This window comes from Grampus griseus, assembly GCF_964374135.1.
Source record: "Grampus griseus genome assembly, chromosome: 1".
NCBI classification, from domain to species: Eukaryota; Metazoa; Chordata; class Mammalia; order Artiodactyla; family Delphinidae; genus Grampus; species Grampus griseus.
Window position 1 is genome coordinate 77,139,250 of NC_139017.1, and position 17,455 is coordinate 77,156,704.

Genomic DNA, 17,455 nt, shown 5'->3' on the forward strand with positions numbered 1-17,455 from the left:
CTCTAGGTCCATCTATGTTGCTGCAAATGACAGTATTTTGTTCTTTTTTATCGCTGAGTAATATTCCATTGTATATATTTACCATGTCTTCTTCAACCTGAATGAGAGCTTTTTTAGCAATTGAGGAAACAGAAATATTGAGTTTCTAAGGAAGAAAATAAAGCTTAAAGAAAGAGCTTAATTAACAGTCTTTGACCTGGATTTTCATTCTTTGGGGAAAAAAGCACTCTATGTATACTTTAGAGTATATAAGAATATATGTACTCCAATTGGAATGGAAGTAGGTATTTACAGATGATGAAAAGAGGGGGTGGGGGATGGGCAAAATAGGTGAAGAGGATTAAGAGATACAAGCTACCAGTTATAAAATAAATCAGTCTCAGTGCTGTAATATACAGCACAAGGAATATAGTCAAAAGACTGTAATATTGTAATAACTTTGTATGTTGCATAATCTATATAAATATCAAGTTACTATGTTGTACATTAGAAACTGATATAATATTATGTCAACTATACTTCAATAAAAGAAAAATAAACAGGATGAAAAGACAAAAGAGAATGGAGGTTTTCTGAAGCAGTTTGGACTTGTGAGTCCACAGGTCCAAAATACTAACAGATCCTGAGTTAAGCAGACTACTTATGATAAGGAAATCACAAGGTTCCACTCTTAGGCTATGGGAAAAGGAAACAGGCAAAATATTCAGAAAGGCAACAGTGCACCTGAGTAAAAGCAGAACATATGGAGAATATATGCATAAACTCTACACACTGCAAAAAAGTGAATGATTTAACAAATTATATCAGATAAACCATCACCCAATAATTATTTTCCCTTCTCTTGTAGGAATTGAGAAGTTCAAAGGACAGTACTTCCATAGTCGAGATTATAAGAATTCAGAGAGTTTCACTGGAAAGAGAGTCATTATAATTGGCATTGGGAATTCTGGAGGCGATCTGGCTGTGGAAATTAGCCACACAGCCAAGCAGGTTTGAATTAGTAAATTATTTACTTTGCTTCACCAAGGAAGCTGCAGGTGGACCCAGCAGAGTGTATGCATACCTGCACACAGCCCATCAGTGCCAATGGCAGGGCTTGGTTTCACTGCCTCAGTTGGCAACATTTTGACTGATGATGTGATGGAGCCAAGGTTAAAAGTTAGATTCCCATTATTCACTTGGCCTCACACTAAGGAATTTGGTCATGACCACAAACTGTGCTCATAATCTCACTCAGCTGTCTCTTCAGAGTGTGCTTCTGGCTCTGAAGAAGACCAGGTGATTGCTGGGAGAGCTTGTTAGAATGCAGCATTCAGAGTGTGGATCACCTGTTGGCCAGTAGAAGTGATAATGCTCTTATCTGAAGGAAAGTGTACTCAGTCATTGAAAGCTTTTCACTAATAGGATGTTGGAGGAATTTTCCTCTTCACTCTTCATCACTTCCCGAATGGAAAAAAGAAGTCTAATCCTTCTAGAGACAACATGGGTACCAGTATGAAAAGCATCTACATTGTAGCACATGCAAGCAGCTCTCCCCAGCCTTTGCATACCATTAGGTAACACAGAATAACATTCACACTAAAGCAATTTCTATGTCCTTGAGGTTTTTTGCTTTGTTTGTTCTGTTTTTTGTATCATAGCTTTTGAACTGTGAAAAAAGTATCTTAATTATAAATTCCTAGAAAAAGACATCATTGATATATTTTGTTATTCACGTCTTTATTGAATCGTAACTTTGTTGGCAATAAGTAAATGCCTGATTGTTCTTCAGTAACTTTAATTAAGCTGTGCTTCTCCACAAATTGTTTTAAAATTATTATTTTTTTTAGGGTTGGCATTTATTTTAATTTATTTTTTAACATCTTTATTGGAGTATAATTGCTTTACAGTGGTGTGTTAGTTTCTGCTGTATAACAAAGTGAATCAGCTATACATATACATATATCCCCATAACTCCTCCCTCTTGTGTCTCCCTCCCTCCCACCCTCCCTATCCCACCCCAAATAGAAGTTTAATGCCACAACTTTGTGAAATGAACTTTACCCACAAACTCCATTCAATAACACTTCTTCTCAGATCTATCCCCATCTATCACCACAAAACTAATTTTATATATTACTCCATGAATTAATTCAACAAGCATTTATTAGGAAATAGGTATATAAACAATAAAGGGTATGGGTGCTATGATAAAAGAATGTACCAGGTATGTGGTGGGGACCGAAGGCATGAGCTTTCTTTAATACCATTGGCTTGTTAAATGGTCAGTTATAGAGGAGCTGGGCCTTACAAGCACTGAGGAATTGTAAATTGCCAAAGAACAAGGCAGGAAGAGTGGGTGGAGGTAAGGTGGTTGTGTCTGAGAAAGCTTTGTGACCTATGTATTATTGACACTATTTTATACATAGAGAACTTTTTAAATGAAGCTCTGAGCATTTATATTACTCATAACCTATATTTAAAAAGTTATACACACTGCACACAAAACCATTTGATTTCTAAGACTACACACAGGCTCTTTCAACGGTGACATGTAAAAGTGCTTATTTATGATAGCAGTTAAGGTCACCTTGGGTGAGAATGTATGTATGAAGTACATGATTATCCCTCTGTAGACAGGTCACCTTTTAACATGAGGGCTTAGACAAGAGACCATAAAACAATGTATTTATATAGCTTACAACCCTGGAAAATATCTCCAGCGAGTTTTATAATCTAGAGAAAGTGATGCTTTTGCCAGGTAGTTGAATACCAAACTTTTAGTACGTGGACTTTAGCCAGCAGATAACACAGAAAGACAGACCAGTTCCCTGTTGTGCTACTTGCAATCTTCAGTTTTTCCCTTAAATAAATGATGAAACATTACTTAAGCACAGACTTCAGAGTCAGTTAGACTTAGGTTGGAAATTCAGCTCTTATCATTTAGTAGCTATATGATCTCAGGCAAGTTATTCATCCTCTCCATGCTTCTCATCCATAAAATGGACATAACAATACCTACTTCAAGAGGTTGTTGTATTGATCAAATAAAAATACAGATAAAGGACCTAGTACAGTGACTGACAGGTTACAATTCTCAATAAAAGGAAGTGATGCTGATGATAGGCTGGGGACTAAAGGATGTATATGCTCTACCTCCCACCTTGGAGAAAACACATTTGGAAAGATAAAAGATAAGAATATATAATATTAAATATCAGTATAAATGATACTTTTTTCTAATACTGCAAACAATATCAAAGGCAAAAAAAAGACAGAAGATTTCAGATCAAATGATGTCCAGTTGCTTTCAGCTTTACTGTTGCATGATTTTAAATGAGTTGGACAGGTGACAAGTACTAGAGAAGTTCAGAAGATGGAGAGAAAGTTATCAGCCAGAACAGTCAGTGGTATCTTCATGGAGGAGGCAGACTTGATCTGGATCTGAAAAATGAATAGGCTTTGGAGAATGAAGGGGATAGGGGGCTTTTCAGGGAGGCATAATGACATTAAACAGAAATGCACTGGTGGTTGGGAGCAAGACATAGTCTTGGTCAGTGACTACACCAATTTAATTGTAAGCTTAGTGTTTGAGAAGAAAATGGCAGGAAATTTAAAAATATATATATTGCCAGGGAATAAAAAGCCAGACTAATGAGTTTGAAGTTCATCTTGAAGAAACTGGGTTCCCATTCCTTCAGAGAAATAAGTCAGAGAATGGCAAAAACAAACATTTTTTCCCCATGCCTCAGGTTTTCCTCAGCACCAGAAGAGGGGCTTGGATCTTCAATCGTGTCGGAGACTATGGATATCCTGTTGATGTGTTATTCTCTTCTCGATTTAAATATTTTATGAAGAAGATTTGTGGTCAAACATTAACAAATATATTCTTGGAAAAAAAGATGAACCAAAGGTTTGATCATGAAATGTTTGGCCTGAAGCCTAAACACAGGTATGTTCCCAGGCTGGGAGGTGGGCAGTAACAGCCAAGGCAAAGAATAAGGACTGTTCACATAGGCTAATAGTAGGGTTACCTCTATGTTTACATTAAGCAAGTCCACAGAATCTGAGATTAGATTTCTACCTTTCCCCCACAGAAGTCCAAGATCTACTGGTCTGTAATTTTCAGGCTATAATTCTCCTTGGCATTAACCATTTTATCATTCCCCGAGGTACCAGTTCTTTTTACATGATGCCCAATAGCAACAACAAAATGGTAGTAGCGAGCAATGCATCATTCATTCATTCATTCATCCAACAAACAACTAAGCATCTGTTATGAGCCAAGCATTATACTGGCATGAGAATACTGAGACTAAAGACCTAATAGTAATAGTAATACTAATAACACTGTACCTTTTTGAGGACTTAATATAAGACAAGCACGGTTTTAAATGAGTTACATGCATTATCTCATTTAATCCTCACAACAGCCCTATAGGTTGGTACTATTTTGATCTCCATTTTGCAGATATAAAAACTGACACTTAGAGAACCTAATTTGCCCAAGATCACACAAGTAATAAATGACAGACTTGAGAAATGGATATTTCCTTTAATACTCTAACAAGAAGATAGACAATAGAATATGATAAAGAAATGCATGGAGTGCTATGAGAGTATGAAAGATAGGAGTTCTCACACAGCCTAGAAGGTAGACTGTGACAGCATTTCTAGAAGCTGATTTTAAATGCTGTTTTCCCCTCCAGCTTTTAAGTTTTTTAATGTTTAGATTTACTTGCTATAAAATAGTAAGTACAATGAGCACCCATATACCCTTCACTTAGATTCACCTATTATTAACGGTTTACTATATTTGCTTTTTCCCTCTCCCTCTCTCTGGAGATAGATAGATACACACATATATAGCTTCCATATATACATACATATATTCATAAATTTTTTCTGAAACATTCTAGAGTAAGCTGCAGTCAATACCACACTTTACCCTACATTCTTTAGCATATATTGCCTAAGAAAAAGGGCATTCTTCTACATAAACATAATTATCACACTTAGTAAATTTAACATTGATAAAATACCATTATCTAATATAATGCATATTCAAATTTTCCAAATTGTTTCAATAATATTTGTAGCTTATTTATTTATTTGTTTGGCCACACTGCATTGCTTAAAGTTTGCAGTCCTAACACTGGAACGCCAGGGAATTTCCTGTAGCTTTTATAGTTTTAAATCCAGGGTCCTGTCAGGTATTACACCATTGTATTTAGTTGTCATATCTCTTTAATCTCTCTTAATCTGAAATAAATCTCCATTTTCTTGACATGGGTTTTTTTTTTTTAAGAATTCAAGCCATTTGTTTTGCAGAAAGTCTCTAAATTTGGACTTTCATAGCTGTTCTTCCTTTATTATATTTAGGTTAAACAATTTTGGTGTGAGTATCCATAGGTTATGTTGTGCCTTCTTGGAGGATCACATCAGGAGCCATATGATAGCAGTTTATTGCATATTAATGATGTAAAATTTGACAACTTGGATTAGGTGGTCTACCAGGTTTCTCTTTTGTAAAGATTTTTTTTCCTTTGAAACTAACCAGTGGGGTGATACTTAGAGACTGTGTTCCCCAAACTTTCAGCCATTTATTTCACCCAATTATGGAAACTGTAGCATCCATAAGTTTGGTGATCACAAAATAAATTGAGGCTTTATAGACTAATAAGATATAGTCAAACAAACCGGGTAAGGAAGTAGCATTCTAATTATAAATACAAGGTCTTGGAATAGCAAAAAATACATTATGCTCTGAGACCTGAACATAGTTTGGTTTGGCTGGACTACAGGCAAAGATGGAAGAGTGACTGAGTACATCTCCTGGGCAGATATATGAAAATATTTGTGTGCTCTGCTAAATAAAAAGTTTAGAATGAAGACAGCCCACAGCCACTGAAAGATTTTAAGCAGGTGAGTGACACAATAATAAATACATTTTGGAACAATCACTCCAAAAATGATGTAGAAGATAGACTGAAAGGGGATGGAGCAGGAGGCGCTAGAGACAGCTGTAATGGCCCAGGTGAAACAGCATAAGTAAAACTATCCTGGGGGTGTTAAGAGGAGAAAGCGTGGCCTTGGTGACCAGATGTAAGACTCACAGTTTTGTGGCTTGGGCAACAATGTGGATGGTAGTACTGTTAGTGAACAGGAGTAAGTTTGGAGAGAAAGATGAAATGATGAGGTTGGAATGAGAACAGAATCTGTACCTAAAGGTTTGCATCAAAGAATTACTAAATGCAGCAAACCAGTAATACTGTTTAAACATATCTTGTTCCTAAGAAGAGGCCAGCTCTGTCTGAACATGATGGGCTGAGGATTCTCAGAGCCTGTTAACACAGGGTCCAGGATTCACACTGCTTTTAGAAAGGTCCAAGATTCTGCACCTTATCCTATGTTATTTCAAGGAAACACTACTTACCATGCCTAGAGTATCTCAAGGGAGTTCATAAAAAAACATTTGATATAAATCCTAAAATCCTAGGCTGTGTGACCTTGGGCAAGCCACTTAACTTCTTCAGGCCTCAGTTTCCTCGTCTATAAGACCTGGATAATGACAACTGTCCTGCCTCCTTCAGTGGGTTTGCGTGAGACTCAAATACGTTAATGTATGTAAAAACAGTTTATAACTGTAAGTCACTATACACATGCAATTTATTATATCTTTTGGAAAATGATGGTCCAAGCCTGGCTCTTGGGCCTTTGAAGAGGAAAAGGGACTCAACAGAATGCTGATAGTCCAGTTCTGCAGATTTCTTGACATATGGGTAGAAGCTACTAGACTGTGGCCTTATATCACTGAGAGCATTATCAGTCCTTGAGAAACTATGCACGTACTCATCAAATAAAACAATCCTTCCCTCACTTCTCCAACAGCTTCTCTTTCAATGCCATCCAGGGTCCAGCTTGTATACTCTGAGATCCTTACCTTTATCAAGCTGGTATACATTAGACCTTTCCCAAATTTCATGAATAAAGGGAGACTATTGGCATATTGATTAACCACCTCAATCAAAATAGAATTTTACTTACATGGTAATGATCTTTCCCTCTCATGATCTCTCTTGATTTCTCCTTCTTTATCATCATTCACAGAGCTCTGAGTCAGCATCCAACGGTAAATGACTTTCTGCCAAATTGTATAATTTCTGGCTTGGTGAAGGTGAAATCAAACGTGAAGGAATTCACAGAGACAGCGGCCATATTTGAGGATGGCTCCAGGGAGGATGACATTGATGCTGTTATCTTTGCTACAGGCTATAGCTTTGCCTTTCCTTTTCTTGAAGATTCTGTCAAAGTAGTCAAAAACAAGATATCCCTGTATAAAAAGGTCTTCCCTCCTAACCTAGAAAAGCCAACTCTTGCAATCATAGGCTTGATCCAGCCCTTGGGTGCCATTATGCCCATTTCAGAGCTCCAAGGACGCTGGGTCACTCAAGTATTTAAAGGTAAGTGACCATGCAAGATGACTACCGAATTACTTAGTGGTTTGTTTAATTATGTTTATGTTCTTGCTTATAAATAGCTGAGACAGCATGTATGATTGTAACAGTGCCTGGTACAAAATTAGTGCTCAAAAATTAATTTTTGAGGGAATATAAAGTAGTAACTTATAATCATGGACATATAGCAGAATCTCCTAGGAAGTTTCCCCAAAACAGACATGTTTTTCCTGATGGTGTTTATTTAATAAGTCTGGTGTGGGACTGACATAAGATTGCTGAGAAAATGTTCCCCAGGTGATTCCAATATGCACTCCAGTTTAAAATCCACTCATCTAGATTTTAGATAACTGATACATATTTGTGAAGCAAAAGAATTTAATCTTCTTTCATTATAGTTAGAGAGAGTCACATATAGAAGTGCTGTGATTTCATTTCAGACAAAAATTAAGAGCTGGTTAAAGACTAGTCCAGAATGAAGAAGATTCAGCCACTCAAAGTCTTACTTTCCCCCCTTTATATTCCCTCTTTCAGAAAGTTTTGGCTAGGAAAACATGAGAAAAAACTTTGGGGTTTGGGATAGTAGGCTCAATATGAATCAGCAGAATGATGTGGCTTCCAAAAGACTTAACTATATCTGTCATCATTAAAAAACTGTAATGTCCTGGAATTTACTACTGTTCTTCCCTGAACTGGTGAGACCACACCCACAGACATTTCGAAAGTGAATCTGGAGTACATTAAAAGGAGAGAGACAAGAGTGGTTAAGGGATTTGAAAATGTGCCATTTGAAGTACAGCTAAAGGAGCTGGAGAGGTTTGGCCTGGAGAGGATAAGATTTAGGGGAGATATGGAAGTTCCCTTCAGATACCTGAATAGATGCCCCATGGCAGAAGGTTTTTTATATTTGCTTAGTATCACTTCAAAGGGTTGAACTAGAAACAAGGAGTGAAACTTTGAGGGTTTGCACAATATCAGCTTAACATTAAAAATAAACTTTTGCCAGGCCAATAGGAAGTAGATTCAAGCCTCAGAATAGGGAGAAATCAGATGACTTTTAAGGTCCCTTCTAACAAAGAAGTTCTTTGATTCTATGGTTACTATAATAAAATTTGCTACCATTACTTATGTTTAATTAAAACTGTTCAAAGTTCTTGTTGAGGGACTTCCCTGGTGGTCTAGTGGCTAAGACTCTGCATCCCCAATGCAGGGGGCCTGGGTTTGATCCCTGGTCAGGGAACTAGATCCCACGTGCCTCAACTAAAGATCATGCATGCCGCAAAGAGGATTTTGCATGCCACAACTAAGACCCGGCGCAGCCAAATAAATAAATAAATATTTTTAAAAAACGTTCTTATTTAATTACAGATTCTTCTTCCCTAGTGAAGGTCCTCATGGTAGCAGAGAAAAAAGAAGCAATGATGTTAGAGTTGATAGATAAAAAACTTTTCCAAATTTCCCCAAAGTTCTTTCATTTCTTTCTTTCTTTTTCTTTTTTAATTTTTTGGCTGTGCCGTGTGGCATGTGGGAATCATAGTTCCCCAACCAGGGATCGCACCCATGCCCCCTGCAGTGGAAGCATGGAATCTTAACCACTGGACTGCCAGGGAACTCCCAAAGTTCATTTCTTAATTCCTTTTAATTCTATCCAGTAGATCATGTACTCCTTGAGCACTGGACCAGCAATACAATGCAAGTAACCGGTTAAGTTGGCTTAATTCCAGTCATATAAAGTGGATCTTTTTTTTTTTTTTTTTTTTGCGGTACGCTCTGTGGCCTCTCCCGTTGCGGAAAACAGGCTCCGGACGCGCAGGCCCAGCGGCCGTGGCTCACGGGCCCAGCCGCTCCGCGGCACAAACCCACATCCCCCGCATCGGCTGGCGGACTCCCAACCACTGCGCCACCAGGGAAGCCCGCTAAAGTGGATCTTTTAATTGGGTCAATAAAGTAAGAGGAAAAGGTTGCTTTAAAATAGGCCACAGCATCTTAGTAAACTTTGAACAAAAACGAGACTCTTTTCCAGGACCAAGTGAACCACTGAGAGGATTAGGGCAAATGAGTATTTGGAAGATTCTGCATTGTGACTGTGGGATTAGGGGATCTTAGGGGAAATGCACAAAAAGCTCAGTTTCCTCTGCTAGCAAATCTTAGTGCTAATCCCTCTAGCTCTCTTCTTAACACTTGGAAGGAAGGAATCATCAGAGAATCCCTATAACTTTAGCAAATTTCCAAAAGGAACCCTGAGTTTTTTGTTTTACTGTCTGCCTACCAAATCCTTGCCTTTCTCAGCCCAGAATTTTACCTTCACTGTGCCAATTTTAAGACCATTCTTTCACACCTGCCCAACTCTGCCTGTCCTCTTCCCTGGCCTGTCCTTTCCTCATCAATCCCCATTTCCCTACTTCCTTTGTTCTCTAGAATTACTATTCTCTTGTCAAGAAAATATTCCACCATTTCCTAGAACACTGAACCCACTTGCTTGCCTTGACAGAAATCTAGTTTTCTTTTGTCTTGCTTGTAGCCCTCTCAAGAGCCCTTGCAAGTGTTCCACTTTCATTTCGTAACTTTCTTCCCTTGAAAACCGTATGAAATGATACCAATTCTCTGGATCACAAGGAAGCATTATGTCATAGCATGGCATTCACGTTCCTCCACAAATTGGATACAGGCTGCTTTTCAGGCCCATCTTTTGCAGGTCTTTACCATCCATCCTACAATCTTCTAGATGCACTGAATGACTCACCCACTATGCAGCAAACACAGCAGGTACTCTTATACCCTGTGCCTTTGCTTCTGGTGTTCTCTCTGCCTGGTATGCCTCCCCTTTACTTGTTATTTGTGTGGAAAAAGCCTGTTTATTTCCTCCCTCTCTGTAGTATATTGAAAGCTCTTTAAATAAAAGAATCATGTTTATTTGCCTTTGTCTTCCAAGACTAGACCAGTGCCTAGCACATGGGAGGTAGCTAATACATCTCTATTCAATGACTGCAAGTTTAGTTTTGGAGGTATTCTAAACTCTACAGTAGAAAGTTCTTATCTGAGGATCTCAGCTTATGAACTATCTTCCCAATTTCCAGTCATGGTAAAGGTTGGACTGGACTGAAAGAGCAGAATGGCAGCCACACCTCCTTTCTCTTGTAACATAGTCTTTACATTTAAAGTGCAGGGACTAGTCAGGATTACATAAATACAATCTGTCTTAGGCCCGAGAGCCAACTGAAAGACTTAGTTCCACAGAGTTACAATTCAGGCTCACCCCCTTTGAACCTTGCCTTGGAACCCTTAGGAAATCTCTGAACTTCAGTTCCACACTGTTCTTCAACAACATTCTTCAGCTAACATTTACTGGCCTCTTAGTATATGCCAGACCCTCTGCTAGGTGCTGGAGATACAAATATGACCAAATAGAAAATTCTTATCTTTATGGAACTCAGAGTCAAGCAAGGGAGACAAGTAAACAGACATTTAATGTGTTCATTCAGGAGGTATTTACTATATCCTAAACAAGGGTCCAATAACAATATAGAGGAGATGGCTATGGGAGCAGAAAGGAATAAGTACCCAATTCTCCCTACAACTGCAAATACACTGTAAAAAAGTAAGAGTTTACTAAAAGGACAATGCCATCTTGAACATAACAGAGAAGAGAACAATTAGTAATATTTATGCAAAGTTAGAGAAAATGACAAAATAAACCAAGTCCTGAGAACTACAAGGAGTTCAGAATTCTGGAGAATAAAGTATTATAGGAATTAAAGAAAATGAAGCTGGAGATATCTATAGAGGCAAAACCAAGAAAAATCCTTAGGTGCCATGCAAGAAGTTCACATTCAATGTAGGCAATAGAGAACAATTGAAGGATTAACTGGCAGAGGGGGAGTCAAATCAGATTTGTAACTCAGAAGACGTATTAGAGGGAAATGAAATGGGAAATAGGTCAGTTGCGAGCCTGTGACAAATGTCCAAGAAAGACATAATGAGGGCTTTAAACTAAGGTAAAGGAATACGAGAAATATTTGAATGAAATTTCATTGGTGAATTTGAAAGGATTTGGAGGGAATGTAGGTTGGAGATGAAAGCCAGAAAAAGAATCTGCTCAGGGCTGTGGCCATTGATGTAAACTGGTAATATAAGAGGAGGTGCAAGATAGGAAGGAGGGAGATACATATGGTAAAAATGACATGTGCCTGAATGAGGAAACACTGCAACAACAGTATCAATGAATTAAGAACTGCACCACCGGATACAGTACACATCTTTATATATTCCTATCTATCTACCTATCTAATTTATAGTGATTTTTTTGTTTGGTTGTGTTTTTGTTGTTTTTTGTTTTGTTTTTTGGATGGATTGGCTGAATCACAGGCAAGAAATCACCTCCTCCTCCATAATGTTTCTACTTAAGAGAAGAAAAAATTATGGTTGTACCATGAGAAATAATTTGGAAATCAACTCTCAAACTGTGCTTCATGAGCATCTTAAGACCTGTGATTAACTTCAAATGAAGCATTTCAGTGATTCCTCATTGACTTACGAACATACATAATAATTCCCAAGGCTAAAATGAAAAGAACACATGGCAAAACACAGAAGGCTATTTCTTGAGGGTTGAAGTTGGGTCTCATGTTTTAAGAAGGACACACCAGGATAGTTACTAGAGTGAGCCCAGAGAAAGGCAACCAGTGGGGCAGAGAACATGAAAGTTGTTATATGGGGAACTGTTAAGGCTTTAAGGCTGATAATGGGAAGACTTAAAGAAGTTATGACAGTTGTTCTCAAATGGTTCAAACGCTGTCATTTGTTAACACTAGACTCCTTGGCTCCAGAAGGCAGAGCTAAGTCCACTGGTGCCAGCTGCATGGAGCCAGGTTCTGGGGTCAATGAAAAGAATAATGTTCCAGCAAGTAGAGCAGCCAAACAATTAAATCATCTCCTCAGGTGATGAGATCCCCATCACCAGAGATATTTAAGGAGGAATGAGATAACCACTTGAGAGTACTTGTAGAGAGGACTGTATTAGGTAAGATATATTCCCATTCTAAAATTACACGTTCCAGAATTTTGTGGAGTAACACTTTAGAGTTGGGTGTGGCTAAAGTTTTCTACATGGCATAGTGATTGTAAATCCGGGCATAAAGCTAATCATTTAAATTGAGAGTTGTCTATGTCAACCTAAATACTATTCTACCTTTGTCTAGCCATGTTCTTGGTGTTAAATTCCTGCTACTGGAACTGTTCATTGGTGCTTAAATTTATCTGTTAAGATTGGGTATTATGAGTTGCCCTTGACCTTACCCCTCACTCTCAGTAAATAAAAAATTTAGAAGGTAAGGCTTATCTTCCATGGAACTGTAGGCATACAACAGGACTGAGAGTTTACTTTTACTTCCTTCTCCCTGTGGTATAAAGCCTCTTTGTTAATAAGAGTACAAGTACAGGTGTGTTTCCCATATTCCTCCCGCCCTTTTACTTTGTACCTCATTTTCCATATACTTTTAAGGCCATTTATCATTTCCTCATGGCCAGATTTCATTTCCCAATTGAAAGACTATGTTAGGGAGGAGGCAGCTTTTGGTTGGAAAGCAGATTAGGAGAAATATCTTACAAAGACAAAGCAGAAAAGAGTAAGCTACTGAGGTTAATATTATTATATTCTGGTGGTGGTAGGGTAAGGTGATCAAGTGAAGGTGTAACCTCCTTGGTACAGACAACTAACCTGTATTCCTTTGAATTTTCCATAGCATGGTAATTGTTAATAGGGTTAGTGTTCATACTGAGGTAATTTTACACTTAAAATTTTGATTTTTCTCTTTAGGGATAAAGACATTACCCTTACAAAATGAAATGATAAAAGAAATAGCTAAGGTTCAAGAGGATATGGCCAAAAGGTAAGAGTTCTCCCAGGAAGATAGGTGGTTAATTTTTCCCACTTAGTTCTTTTTCTTCTCTTTTGGCTGCATTGGGTCTTCGTTCCTGTGCATGGGCTTTCTCTAGTTCTGGAGAGCAGGGGGCTACTCTTCTTTGCGGTGCATGGGCTTCTCATTGTGATGGCTTCTCTTGTTGCGGAGCATGGGCTCTAGGCACGCGGGCTTCAGTAGTTGCAGCATGTGGGCCCTAGAGCGTGTGGGCTTCAGTAGTTGTGGTGCATGGGCTCTAGGGTGTGCGGGGTTTAGTAGTTGCGGTACACGGGCTCAGTAGTTGTGGCACACAGGCTTAGTTGCTCCACAGCATGTGGGATCTTTCTGGACCAGGGATCGAACCCATGACCCCTGCATTGGCAGGCAGATTCTTAACCACTGCACGACCAGGAAAGTCCCCCCACTTACTTCTTAATAAGAGCAATGTTGTACTGTATTTATTGTCCTCGTGTTTGTTTAAGGATTTAGATTATATTTTGAAGGAAAAGGAAATCATAGTTTGTGACAATAGAATAGAGAATTACCACCAAGTGGTTTGAATGTGGATGGGAAAGGAGAGAAAAGCTTAAGAAAATTCTATGTTTAGGGCCTAAAAGAAAAGTCAAGTAGGAAAAAGCACATGGAGAGAAAACCTGGTACGTTATTTTGGCAAGGATTACATGAAGAGATACTAGAGCTGCCAGAGGAAGGAAGGGCAGCGATGAATTAATGAGAGGTAGATATGGTTAAATTACAATCTGCAGGTAGATTTACAAATCTGCAGAGGCCACTTTGCTGGCTGTCATGTGACAGCATAATTAGGTCACAGTGGCTCTTAGTATGAGTAATCTATAAGATCTGGGAAGGTGGTACCACCAGCCCGTATTTTAGTGCTTGGGTGGACACATTTAGCAGTCTGAATTTCAGAACTTGAGCTTATTCACTGCTGATTTTTATTTGAACAAAGTTGATGTTAATAAAGCTCCTAGATTTTTGTGGAGAAGTCAGAGGCACAACCATTCCATGCCCAAAGACGTGGTTTTCTTCAACTGATTATCCCAGCATAACTCTCCCTTCTGCAAGGAGGAGAAAGACAGTTTTTACTTAACCCTGATACCCTTTCTAGGTGCTCTCCTATCTTCCTCCTTCCTTTCACTGCCAAACTTCTACAATATATATTCTACATTATATATATTGACTTGTAATCCTTTCCTCTTTGTTCTCAGCTTATCTATTTCTTCCACATCCTTCAACGACTTATCATAGCTCGATTTTAACTACCCTCTTCTACATTTCTATTTAGGAGTCTAATACCACATGATTTACAAAAAGTCTTACATTCTTCTCTGTTTCATGTGTATCTATCTTATCGAGTCCAGTGGACTATAAGGCCCTTAAGGATAGAGACAGTGTCTTTCTTCACTAGTTTCTGCAGCTCCTAGCTCAATATTGAGCCAAGAACAGATAGGAAGCATTGATTAATTGATGGAGTGACTGAATTGTTAATAGGCATGGTTTCTGTCTTCTCTGCTTCAGGTATGTGGACAGCCAACGCCACACCATCCAGGGAGACTATATAGATACCATGGATGAGCTTGCTGATCTGGTGGGCGTCAGGCCCAATCTGCTGTCCCTGGCCTTCACTGACCCCAAATTGGCATTACAGTTATTTTGGGGACCCTGTACTCCAATCCAGTATCGGCTACAGGGCCCTGGAAAGTGGGATGGAGCTCGAAAAGCTATCCTCACCACAGAAGATCGTATCAGGAAGCCGCTAATGACAAGAGTAATTGAAAGCAACAATTCCACAACTTCAACAATAACAATGGCCAGGTTTATGCTGGCTGTGGCTTTCTTTGCTATAATTATGACCTATTTTTAGCTGTTCCATTGTCACTGTCCCAGTTTTCTTTGAAAGCTGGATCTGGAGATGCCTTCAGAACCTGACAAGATTGAACAACTCTCAGCTTCACACTGCCCAGAAAGCTACTTTTATTTCTCTTTCCAAAGCATTAACCCTTTTTTCCTCTTTTCCCTACAGTGAAATCTCAGCTTTTCATTTGTACTGACTTACCTCCCTTACTCTTATGACCCATCACTTTTTCCTTCCAGTCATTCCTGGACTGTGAGCTCAGGTACTCTGTTAGTCATCTTTGTTTGTCCTTAGCAGAGTTCCTGACATGTGGTAGGTGCTTTCTTTTCTTTTTTTTTTTTTGACATGTTTATTGGAGTATAAATGCTTTACAATATTGTGTTAATTTCTGCTGTACGACAAAGTGAGTCAGCTATATGTATACATATATCCCCATATCCCCTCCCTCTTCAGCTTCCCTCCCACCCTCCCTATCCCATCCCTCTAGGTCATCACAAAGCATTGAGCTGATCTCCCTGTGCTATGCAGCAGCTTCCCACTAGCCATCCATTTTACATTTGGTAGTGTATATACATCAATGCTACTCTCTCACTTCATCCCAGCTTCCCCTTCCCTACTGTGTCCTCAAGTCAGTTCTCTATGTCTGCATCTTTATTCCTGCTCTGCCACTAGGTTCATCAGTACTGCTTCTTTAAATCCCATATATATGCGTTAGCATATGGTATTTGTTTTTCTAACTTACTTCACTCTGTATGACAGATTCTAGGTCCATGCACCTCAGCACAAATAACTCAATTTCGTTCCTTGTTATGGCTGAGTAATATTCCATTGTATATATGTGCCACATCTTCTTTATCCATTCATCTGTTGATGGACACTTAGGTTGGTTCCATGTCCTGGCTATTATAAACAGTGCTGCAATGAACATTGTGCTATGTGACTCTATTTGAATTACGGTTTTCTCAGGGTATATGCCCAATAGTGGGATTGCTGGGTCATATGGTAGTTCTATTTTTAGTTTTTTAAGAAACCTCCATACTGTTCTCCATAGTGGCTGTACCAATTCACATTCCCACCAACAGTGTAAGAGTGTTCCCTTTTATCCACACCCTCTCCAGCATTTATTGTTTGTAGATTTTCTGATGATGCCCATTCTAATAGGTGTGAGGTAATACCTCATTGTAGTTTTGATTTGCATGTCTCTAATAATTAGTGATGTTGAGCACCTCTTCATGTGCCTCCTGGCCATCTGTATGTCTTCTTTGGCCATCTGTATGTCTTCTTTGGAGAAATATTTAGGTCTTCTCCCCATTTTGGGATTGGGTTTTTTGTTTTTGTGTTACTGCATAAGCTGATTGTATATTTTGGAGATTAATCCTTTGTCAGTTGTTGTTTGCAAATATTTTCTCCCATTCTGAGGGTTGTCTTTTCATCTTGTTTATGGTTTCCTTCGCTGTGCAAAAGCTTTTACATTTCATTACGTCTCAGTTGTTTATTCCTGTTTTTAATTCCCTTATTCCAGGAGGTGGGTCAAAAAGGATCTTGCTGTGATTTATGTCATAGAGTGTTCTGCCTATGTTTTCCTCTAAGAGTTTTATAGTGTCTGGCCTTATATTTAGGTCTTTAATCCATTGAGGTTATTTTTGTGTCTGTAGTTAGTGTGTGTTCTAATTTCATTCTTTCACATGTAGCTGTCCGGTTTTCCCAGCATCACTTATTGAAGAGGCTGTCTTTTCTCCACTGTATATTCTTGCCTCCTTTGTCAAAGATAAGGTGACCCTATGTGCATGGGTTTATCTCTGGGCTTTCTATCCTGTTCCATTGATCTATATTTCTGTTTTTGTGCCAGTATCATACTGTCTTGATTACTGTAGCCTTGGAGTATAGTCTGCAGTCAGGGAAACTGATTCCTCCAGCACCATTTTTCGTTCTCAAGATTGCTTTGGCTATTTGGGGTCTTTTGTGTTTCCATACAAATTGTAAGATTTCTTGTTCTAGTTCTGTGAAAAATGCCACTGGTAATTTGATAGGGATTGCATTGAATCTGTAGATTGCTTTGGGTAATATAGTCATTTTCACAGTATTGATTCTTCCAATCCAGGACCAAGGTATACCTGCCCAACTGTTTATGTTATCTTTGATTTCTTTAATCAGTGTTTTATAGTTTTCTGAGTACAGGTCTTTTGCCTCTTTAGGTAGGTTTACTCCTAGGTATTTTTTATTGTTATTGTTGTGATGGTAAATGGGAT

General features: G+C 38.6%; 1 protein-coding gene across 4 annotated transcripts in view; it reads left to right on the forward strand.

Moving 5' to 3' along the window:
- FMO5 (flavin containing dimethylaniline monoxygenase 5) overlaps positions 1-17,237 on the forward strand; it is a 30,752-nt gene extending 13,515 nt beyond the window's left edge. For 3 of the 4 annotated variants that reach the window (XM_082648032.1, XM_082648033.1, XM_082648034.1), the window contains exons 5-9: positions 848-990; positions 3,732-3,931; positions 7,090-7,442; positions 13,252-13,324; positions 14,870-17,237. In XM_082648032.1, the coding sequence (XP_082504158.1) occupies positions 848-990; positions 3,732-3,931; positions 7,090-7,442; positions 13,252-13,324; positions 14,870-15,215 (1,115 nt within the window). In that variant the 3' untranslated portion in view covers positions 15,216-17,237. Of the gene's footprint in view, positions 1-847; positions 991-3,731; positions 3,932-7,089; positions 7,443-9,088; positions 9,501-13,251; positions 13,325-14,869 lie in introns of those variants that run through there. The other variant, XM_082648035.1, reaches the window with a different exon arrangement.
- Positions 17,238-17,455: the final 218 nt, after the last annotated feature.